General features: G+C 35.5%; 1 protein-coding gene across 1 annotated transcript in view; it reads left to right on the top strand.

Annotated features, from left to right (window-relative positions):
• The window catches only part of LOC107872123 (protein BONZAI 3-like), a 19,736-nt gene extending 9,127 nt beyond the window's left edge, over positions 1-10,609 (top strand). The window contains 2 exon segments of the mRNA XM_047412717.1: positions 9,030-9,629; positions 9,632-10,609. Of these exon segments, the coding sequence (XP_047268673.1) occupies positions 9,030-9,629; positions 9,632-10,497 (1,466 nt within the window). The 3' untranslated portion in view covers positions 10,498-10,609.
• The last annotated feature ends 443 nt before the right edge of the window (positions 10,610-11,052 follow it).

Below are 11,052 nucleotides of genomic sequence, written 5' to 3'. Positions count from 1 at the left end.
GTATAATATTGTTATTTAAATTAATTATATACATATTTTGAGTGATGACATCTTTTTCATAATATTTTTAATTTTGGAATGACTCGTTTATCATAATAATTTTTTCAAATAAGTTACTTGATTATTAATTAGTTATTCTCTAATTGATTTTTTTGTAATACTTTCTTCATTTACTAAATTGTAGTAAAATCATAAATGTTTTCTAAATAATATTATTATTTATATTATTTAAATTAATTGTGTATATTTTTTTAGGAATAACATTCGAACAATCAAAACTTAGATATATTGATAAATTGATTTTCAGGCCACAAAAGGGATCTGTCCTCAAATTCTTGGAATAAAATAGAGCAAAAAATAAAGGAAAACTAGAAAGAGGGAGGTTCCAGATCTACCATTCTAAGCAACAAAAAAAGATAAGCAAGATTATTCACACTATTCTCAATTATGTCTTAGCCTATTTATGTTATTCTATGCAAGGCTAGATTTGTCCCATTCTCTAACGGCTTGGCAAAGGAGGTACTCCTTTGGGATTTGGCACTACATAATGGTCCAAATACTTTGGTAATTGTTTACCCCTTGTGCTACATCAAAGGGCCTCTGACGTGTACTGCTGATTTGTTACAATGCCGCCCCCGTGGAGATGAACCTTGTCCCCAAGGTTCTGATTTGGAAACCTTAGCAGTAATGTAGAAGTGCCTTCCCAAGTAGCATCAGAAGTGGGAAGGCCTGACCATTTAACAAGGCATTGATGTATCTGATGGCCACCTCTAGAGATGTTGTGTGTCTGCAAGATATCCTCCAGAGTAAGGATGATGACTAATCCAAAAGATCAATTAGAGTAACTTGGATTTCCCAAACATGTTTTTAGAACAGAAACATGAAAGATAGGATGAATCTTGGAAAAAGGAGGAAGTTCCAGCTTATAGGAAACCTCACCAATTCGTTGAACAATTTAAAAGGGTCCAAAGAACCGTCTGCTCAGTTTGGTATTGAGCTGCAAACGTAAAGAGAGTTGTCGATAAGGGCGAAGATGAACATAGACCCAATCACCGACATTGAAAACCATATCCCTGCAATTCTTGTCTGCATTGATCTTCATACGCTATTGAGCATGCAAAAAATTGGCCTTCAAAAGAGCTAAGACTTCATCTCGTTGGACAAAGGAGACAGACACATCAGTATTAGTTGAACTATCCTAGATAAATATGAAAATAATTGGTGGGGAACGACCATAAATCACTTCAAATGGAGTTAACTTAGAACTGCGTTGATACGACATATTATACCAAAATTTTGCCCGCGGTAACAGGGAAAACCAAGTGGATGGAGTATTAGGAGAAAAACACCTAAGGTACCTCTCTAAGCACTTATTAAGAGCCTTGGTTTGGCCATCCAACTAGGGGTGATACGCCGAACTCATAGCAAGTTGATTCCCTTGGAGCCTATGTAGTTCTTGACAAAATTTTGAGAGAAATAGAGGATCACAATCAGAAACAATTGTGACAGGGAATCCATGTAATTGAACAAATTCCTAAACAAACACCACAATAATATTTTGGCTAGTAAAATGGGTTGGCAAGGCAATAAAGTCGCCATATTTAGAGAGTCAATCTATAATCACCAATATAACAGTACGATCTTGTGATGAAGGAAGCCCGGTGATGAAATCCATTGAAATATCTTCAAAGATGGAATTTGGAATGGGTAATGGGGATAATAAACCAGCAGGTTTTAAGGTTGAGTATTTCATCTGTTGACAAGTTTGACATTCCAAGACAAACTTCTGTACATCAGCACGTATTCCAATCTAATAGAAATTGGAAGAAAGACGATGAAATGTACGTGAGACACCAGCATGACCCTCAAGTTTGGACGAGTGAAACTTAGTAAGCAGTAAGGAACGAAGGTTATCAACTTGTGGAATAACCAACCGATTGCGAAACAAAAGAAGTCCCTCCTAAAATGAAAAATGTGGCACAGAAGCAGGGTCTGATTTTAATTGTTATTGCAATGCGAGTAAGCCTTCATCAATTTTGTTTAGGGTACGTAATTCGTCTAGTAAGTCTAATTCAGTGACAGCCAAAGTCAAAGCCTGTAGGGCAAGAACTAGGGACAAAGCATCTACTGCCGAGTTTAGTTTTCCCGACCGATAGTGAATTTCAAAATTTAGGGTTTGAATTACTTGGATGGTGAGGGACTTTGAGGGTTTTTGGTCTGTGATGATTAGAAAGCGACGACCCAATAGATATTGTCGTCATTTTTGAACAGCTTGAGTGGTGGCAAACATTTCTCTATTATAGGTAGCAACAACTTGCATTCTAGTGGAAAACTTTTGATTGAAAATATGATGGATGACCTCCTTGGGATAGAACTGCTCCAATCCCTGTGCCAGATGCATCAGTTTACATAGTAAACACTTTGCAAAAATCTAGTAAAGAAAACACAGGGACTGAACTTAAAGCCTCTTTGAGTTGAAAAATTATCGTTGATGTCGACTTCGTCCAAATAAAAGACTCTTTCTTCAAAAGCTCTATAAGAGGGGAAGCTAATCGTGCATAACCTTTGACAAAACAATGGTAATATACCATCAAGCCAAGAAAACCTCGAACCTCCTTAAGTAAAGTAGGTAAAGACCAACAACGTATGGCTGTAATCTTCTCGGGATCTACCCGAAGACCTTTGGATGAGATAATATATCCCAAATAAGCAATGGAGAACTGACTAAAATGACATTTGGAGCGGTTAACCATCAAAGAATTTTCCCTGAGAGTGTCAAATACAGATTTCAAATGAGACAAATTTTCTTCCCAAGAATGGTTATACACAAGAATGTCGTCAAAAAATACCAACACAAATTGACAAAGGAATGGTTTAAAAACAGAATTCATGGTAGCCTAGAAAGTAGAGGGAGCATTTGACAGGCCAAATGGCATAACAATAAATTCATAGTGACCATTATGGGTGCGAAAAATAATTTTCTCAATGCTTAGTGGGTGAAGGCGAAGTTGGTGATAACCAGCCAAAAGATCCAGTTTAGAGAAAAAATCAGCACTGTGTAGTTCGTCAAACAATCTATCAACTGTTGAGATATGAAATCTATCTTTCGCAGTGATGAAATTAAGGGCACGATAGTCGACACAAAAATGCATGTCTCATCTTTCTTTCGAACCAAAAGAACAGGAGATGAATATGGACTAGAACTAGGAAAAATGATGCCAGTTTTGAGCATCTCCGAAATTTGTCTTTTAATTTTAGTCTTTTGAAAAGGGGGATAGCGATAGGGTCAAACATTGACAGGGCTCGCACTCGGTAAAAGTGGAATACGGTGATATTGAGGTCGGGTGGATGGCAGAGTTATTGGTGGCTAAAAAATATCAGAATAATAATTGAGGAGTGAAGAAAGAGTAGGAGGATAGTCTGTGATAGAGGTAGAGCTAGTAGTGTTGAGATTTAAAATAAAAAGTTAAACAATGGATTCAGTACGAGAGAAGCGACGGAGGGTGGAAACATTAATTTGAGCCGGAGAAGAAATAGGGTCACCAACCTAAGTAATGCACTGCCCGGATATGGTGAAGGAGAATAAATATTTCATATATTCTGTGACACTCGAGCCCAAGGTTGCTTTCCAAGCAACGCCCAAAACTAAATCAGAACCATAGAAATCAATTATAAAAAAATGATAGTAAATGTGAAACTCTGAACAGGGATGGAAGTGTCATGAATTACCCCAAGGTATACTAGTGTTTGTCCATTACTAATCACAACAGAAAAACTCGATGAAGGTTCAATTGGAAGTTGGAGCTTTCTTGCAAAGCGTGGATTGATAAAGTTATGTGTGCTACCACTATCAATAAGGATTTGTGTTGGTAAACCCTTAATTATCCCATAAAATGAAGAATAGTTGGGTGCAATCCACCAAAAAGGGCCTGAAGACTGATGGTAAAGAAAGAGGGTATTTCTGGTGACACTTCTGAGGAAATAGATACAAGAATGGAGTCAAAAGTTGGTGGAGACAATTTCGGTGATGATTCACCAGTTTGTTCCTCATCAGGAATAAAATGGAAAAGTTGAGGTGCAGTTGAGCAACAATGAGCTCATCATAATTAAAACAAAGACCTAGTTCACATTTATGTTGAATTTTAACGTGTGTGAGTTTTTAAAAGGAACATTACAAACTCCTTGGAGAGATGCTGCCGAAAAGTTTAAAGATTGAGAAAGAGATGGGTTCAATTTAGGGTTCGATGTAAGTGCTCGTGAAGAATAGACAGGATGTGTTTTAGGAAAAAATATGGGTCGGGTCAAAGACTTGGGTTGGGCCAAGCATTTCTATTCCTATAAAAATGCCAACCCAATGGCTTCATGATGGTCTGCATGCCTAAAGGACAAAATTTTTGCTTTAATATATAGAGGAAGCCCAAACGTGAAATAATGCTTTAGTATAGGTGGGGGCATCTCAGTGGTTTGATTTGCAAGTTTCTCAAACTTTGAGAAATAGTCACGAACATAAGAAGTCATTTGCAATTTAGCAAGCAAACTCTCTGGTGACTCTAGGGATTTCTCCCCAAAACGAGTCGATCTTAGCCCCATAACTGGTGATTCCGGTATATCCATTGATACCAATCTCTAGCATCGCCTTTAAAAAAGAATGAGCAAAGATTAATACGATGTTCGTCAGAAATAACATAAGTTTCAAAATATTGATTGGCTTGGAATATCCAACTCTCACCAATGGTACCATCATACTTTAGCAAATCAATCGGAGCGGGTTTGTTTCTACGAAAATAATTAAAGGGTTGTTGGGTAGGAAAAAGTTAGGGGTGTGGAGGATTGAAGGTAAAACCTGGTCATTGTGGCGTAGGATGTTGTGAAAAAATAGTTTGTGGCTGTGGCGTTGACGATTGACCCAACACTGAAGAAGAAGGGTTAGCTACGAGTGGTGTCGTCGGTGGAGAAAGAACTCTCGAAGAAGCCCTTTGTAGAATAAGCTTTTGAAGGGTATTGTTAATAGATTTCAGAGTTTTGGTGTGAGCGTCTGACTCTTCTTGGAGTTGTTTCACAGCTTCATCCAAGTTTCGTAACCGTGTGTTATGTGTACCATCACCCATTTGTAGAGGGAGGATCAATGAAAGCACCAAATGGAACAATCAAAACTTAGATATATTGATAAATTGATTTCTAGGCCACAAAAGGGGTTTGTCCTTAAATTCTTGGAATAAAATAGAGGAAAAAATAAAGGAAAACTAGAAAGAGGGAGGTTCCAGATCTACCATTCTAAGTAAAAAAAAATTATAAGCAAGATCATTCACACTATTCTCAATATTTCTTAGTCTATTTATGCTATTCTATGCAAGGCTGGATTTGTCCCATTCTCTAATGGCTTGGCCGGGGAGGTACTCCTTTGAGATTTGGGACCACATAGTAGTCCAAATACTTTGGTAATTATTTACCCCTTGTTCTACGTCTAAGGGCCTCTGACGTGTCCGACTGATTTGTTACAAATATTTTTTTCATAATATTTTTTTATTTTGGAATGACTTTTTGATTATTATAATTTTATTCATATAAGTTGCTTGATTACTATTTATTAATTGATTTTTTGTAATATTTTCTTGATTTACTCAATTTTAGTGAAATCATAAACATTTACTTTTATAATATTATTATTCATGTTGGTTAAATTAATTGTTCACATATTTTAAGGAATGACATCTCTATTGAAATATTTTTTATTTTGGAATGACTTTTTTTATTATTATAATCTTATTCATATAAGTTGCTTGATTGCTATTTACTAATGAGAAAATGGTCAAAAGCCCCCCCCCCCCCCCAAACTTTTATCTCAAATTCCAACTATACACTTATACTTTGCGGGGGTCCTATGACCCCTCTGAACTATTTTAAAGTGAAATTATTACCCCCCAAAGCCTGACAACTAGTCATTTTGAATAAGGTGTGATGCACGCGCCAACAACATTTTGACACGTATTTTTTTATTTAAAATTATTTTTATTTATTTTCTTTTCCATTTTTATCACTTTTTATCATTTTTTCACCATTATTTTTTTCACCACTACATTTAATCTCTTTTCCTTTTCAAACTTTATTATTCCTACTTCAATGCAAATAATTTTTTGACGACCTTGAAGTGGAAAATAATGAACAATACCGAATTTAAAATTTTCAATGATCTTGAAGTCAAAAATAATAAACAACATCGAATTTTAAATTTCCGACAACCTTGAAGTGGGAAACAATGACAATATCAATTATTAAATTTCCGACGATCTTAAATCGGGAAACAACGAACAATACCAATTTTAAAATTTTCAACGACCTTGAAGCCAGAAACAATGAACAATATCAAATTTAAAATCTTCGATGACCTTAAAGTCGAAAACAATAGAGAATTTTGAAATTTTCAACGACCTTGAGGTCAAAAATAATGGACAATACCCATTTTAAAATTTACGACGACCTTGAAGTCGAAAATAATGGACAATATCGATTTTGAAATTTTCGATGATCTGAAAGTCGGAAATAATAAACAACATCGAATTTAAAATTTTCGGCAACCTTGAAGTGGAAACAATGAACAATATCAATTTTTAAATTTCTGAAGATCTTAAATCCGAAAATAACGAACAACACCAATTTCAAAATTTTCGACGACCTTGAAGACAAAAACAATGAACAATACCGAATTTAAAATTTTCAATAACCTTAAAGTTGGAAACAATAGAGAATTTTGAAAGTTTCAATGACCTTCAAGTCGGAAACAATGGACAATACTCATTTTAAAATTTACGATGACTTTGAAGTCAGAAATAATAGACAATATCGATTTTAAAATTTCCGAGAATCTTAAAGTTGAAAATAATGAACAATACCCATTTTGAAATTTTCAACGAATTAAAAGTCAAAACCAATCGATTTTGTGTTTGGAGATGAGGAAAATGATAAATTAATTTTGAATGTCATTGATGAGTTCTTGGATGCCATTGTTTGTGAGGAGGAAGAGGAGGAGGAGGAGGAGGAGGGGGAGGAAGAACAAAAAAGAGGAGGAGGAGGAGGAAGAAGAGGAAGAAGAAGAGGAAGAAGAGGAAGAAGAGGAGGAGGAAGAAGAGGGGGAAGAAGAGGAAGAAGAAGACGAAGGGGAAGAGGAAGAGGAAGAGGAAGAGGAAGAAGAAGAAGAAGAAGAAGAAGACGAAGAAAGAAAATCAAGAAAGAAATATTAAAAATAAATTTTTAATAAAAAAAATTCATTCTGTGAAACACATTCTCTAGCCATGTCAGCGTTCAGAAGGTAATAATTCTACTTTAAAATAGTTCAGGGGGTCATAGGACCCCCGCAAAATATAAATGTGTAGTTGGAATTTGGGGTAAAGGTTGGGGGCTTTTGACCATTTTCTCTTCACTAATTGATTTTTTGTAATATTTTTTTGATTTACTCAATTTTAGTGAAATCATAAACATTTACTTTTATAATATTATAATTTATGTTGCTTAAATTAATTGTTCACATATTTTAAGAAATGACATCTCTATTGAAATATTTTTTATTTTGGAATGACTTTGATTATTATAATCTTATTCATATAAGTTGTTTGATTGCTATTTACTAATTGATTTTTTGTAATATTTTCTTGATTTACTCAATTGTAGTGAAATAATAAATATTTACTTTTTATAATATTATTATTTATGTTGTTTAAATTATCAAATTAATTGAAATAAATTCCTTCCATTTTGTAGACCATAGTTACCATTTGTGTGATCACATCTTTAATAATCCTATTTTATCCTATTTGTTTATAATAGCCCTACTTCGGATCCTATATTTCTAATTGGTTTATTCTTCAAGTTATTAATGTGTAAGATTACGTAATACAAAAAAACATTAAATCTATTCAAACTTTGTATTCATTAAAACAATACAGTACCTTACAATACAACACACTACCATACAATACCTTACATTATAGAATAATATGTGTGATGCAGACAACCTATCCTAATGCAGATAATAATAGCTGCCTCCATAGCTCGAACAAATGGATATTGTTGCTGATTCTCATATGAGTTCTGATTTCAGTTTAATTGTTGTTGGTTGGACTTGTAGAAGTTAGAAAAGATTTTAGGTGCTTTTGCTCTCTCTACTTTCTTATATTTTTTCGTTCTATCGCACTAGGAAATTCTCTTAAAAGAGGATATAATGATAGAGATTACTAGGTTGGTTGCCTGCGCAATCTCTTTTTCGATTCAAATGTATTTCAAAATCTTGGGATATATCGCATCAAAGTCATCATGCTAATCCCTTTATATTTCTTCTTCTCCATTACGATCGCACCATGACTAGGACTCGAACTTGTCGCAACTTTTATTCTACTTCTTCTATATCTTCAATGGAGAATGTACAAAAACATGATAATATCCCTTCAAACAATGACTCCTCAGCTTATCGAGTACTGTTTGGTTCTTGTGATGGATTGGTTCTTATCGGAGTTTCTAGTTGTGTTAATGATCAGCTTGTGCTGTGGCCTGTGGAACCCTTCCACAAGAGAATCAATACTACTTCCTTTAGGAATTAAACCAAGACTAGCAATCCTTAGTTCTTTAGTATTTAATATTTATTTAATTCATGTCAAGTTAGGAATAGGATTTGTTTGTCCTAGTTCATATAGGAAATAGATTTCCCAGTCCTAGTTTAACTTGATTTTATTCTAGTATTATAAATAGGGGTGCTATGTTACATATTTTCATAGCGTACAAATTCAAGAGCTTTTGACTTATTGTATAAAGTCTCCTACCTTTTGTGTCATTTTTGCGTCTTTCACTTGTGCTTATATTATTTCTTCGAGTGGTTTTATTGCGAGAGAATGGGGAATTGTTTGACGGATGATAAAGGTTGGAAGCAGGCGGTAGGAGGAGTAGGCCACCATATGGACCCAACAGGTAGCACCGGTGGTGGTAATGGTGCTGCTGTTGGAGGGCCTAATGATGTTGTTGACTTGTTCTATAGGACAAAGGGTCTTACGCCCTTTACATCCCAATCGAGTTATCATTATCAGCTTCAAATCTACATGATCTTGATATTATTTCTAAGAGTGATCCAATGGCAGTGGTATCTATTAGAAGAAGAGATGGGACACTGGAAGAGCTTGGTCGAACAGAAGTTATAATGAACAACTTGGACCCTGTATGGGTACAGAAAATTAGTGTCATGTACCAATTCGAGACCGTGCAGACATTGATTTTCCATGTCTATGATGTCGACACAAAATATCATAACATACCAGCCAAGGATCTTAAATTGAATGATCAAGATTTCATTGGTGAAACTAGGTGTGTTCTCTCCGAGATTGTAACCAAGTGCAACCGATGCTTAACACTGAATCTGCGCAACAGGAATGGCCATGTCCGGAAAAACTTAGGCGAAATTACTATTCATGCAGAAGAAATAGTCACTTCAAGAACTGCCGTAGAGATGACATTGCGATGTACCAACCTGGAAAACAAGGATTTATTCTTGAAAAATGATCCTTTCTTGAGAATATCTAGGATTATTGAAACTGGAGGTTCTGTTCCAATTTGCAAGACAGAAGTCGTCGATAATAACTTGAACCCCATCGGGGTAATGAAAAGGTCCTCAAAGGTCAACTTTTTGTTGAAAGATATGCTGAGAAGCAAGTCTATAGTTTTCTTGACTACATTTCTAGTGGATTTGATCTTAATTTTATGGTTGTTGTGGATTTTACTGCTTCAAATGGAAATCCTCGCAGTCCTGATTCCTTGTATTATATTGATCCTTCTGGCCATTTGAATGCTTACCAGAAGGCTATTATGGAGGTTGGAGATATCATACAATTCTACGATTCTGATAAGCTCTTTCCTGCTTGGGGATTTGGGGGCAAGGCGAATAGTGGAACAGTATCTCACTGTTTTAACTTAAATGGAAGTTCAGGTGCCTCCGAGGTGGAATGTGTGGGAGGTATTATGGATGCTTATTCTAGTGCTTTGAAGAATTTTACTCTTTTTGGACCTACATTGTTCGGGCATGTAGTTAACAAGGCTTCAGAAATTGCTGTCGAGTCCCTCAAATACAACCATAGCAAGTATTTTGTCCTCCTCATAATAACGGATGGTGTCATTACCGATATGCAAGAAACAATAGATGCTCTAGTGAGGGCATCTGACCTTCCACTTTCAATCCTTATTGTAGGAGTCGGCGGTGCAGATTTTTCACAGATGGAAGTCCTTGACGCTGATAATGGACAACGATTAGAGAGTTCGACAGGAAGGGTAGCTACACGAGACATTGTTCAATTTGTTCCAATGCGAGAAGTACATAGAGGGCAAATTTCAGTTGTTCAAGCACTTCTAGAGGAGCTACCTGGGCAGTTTCTAACATTCATGCGTTGTAGGGATATTAGACCTCCTAATATTTCTGCTGCACAAACATATGGTCCAGGACAGTCCGATGCACAGCTTGAGTAGGAAGAATAGCTTCAGAGGCCATCAAAATATTGAAATGATTGCAGAAGAAAGAGTGTCTGCTGGGAAGGTTAAATGCTGCAGAAGTCAATTGTATATGCTTCAAAACCTACTGTTGCACATTTATTGTAGTCGTAGTTTAATTTGGTTTTATTCTAGTATTATAAATAAGGATGCTATGTTACATATTTTCATAGAGTAGAAATTCAAGAGCTTTTGAGTTATCGAATAAAGTCTCTATAACGCTCTGAATCTGCTACCCGAAATGCTACACGGTGCTCATGACCCTGAAGGACCACAAGCTAACCCATGACTGATATCTATACCTAAATACTGCATAATATACTGTATAATGCGGAGACATGAACTGAAAGGCCATAAGGTTCAAAACTGAGATATAATATCTACTAAAATATAACATATGGGTGGAGTATGAAATACCCAAAATAAAATTGAAATAAGCTATCTGAATATACTGTAGTCTGAAAAGCCTCTAACTGACTGAACTGTCTGAATAAGGAGTTGATGGGACATATCCCCAACTAACTCCAACTAATA

The sequence above is a fragment of the Capsicum annuum genome, chromosome 5 (genome assembly GCF_002878395.1).
Source record: "Capsicum annuum cultivar UCD-10X-F1 chromosome 5, UCD10Xv1.1, whole genome shotgun sequence".
Classification (NCBI taxonomy): Eukaryota; Viridiplantae; Streptophyta; class Magnoliopsida; order Solanales; family Solanaceae; genus Capsicum; species Capsicum annuum.
This window is presented reverse-complemented; position numbering and strand designations above follow the sequence as displayed.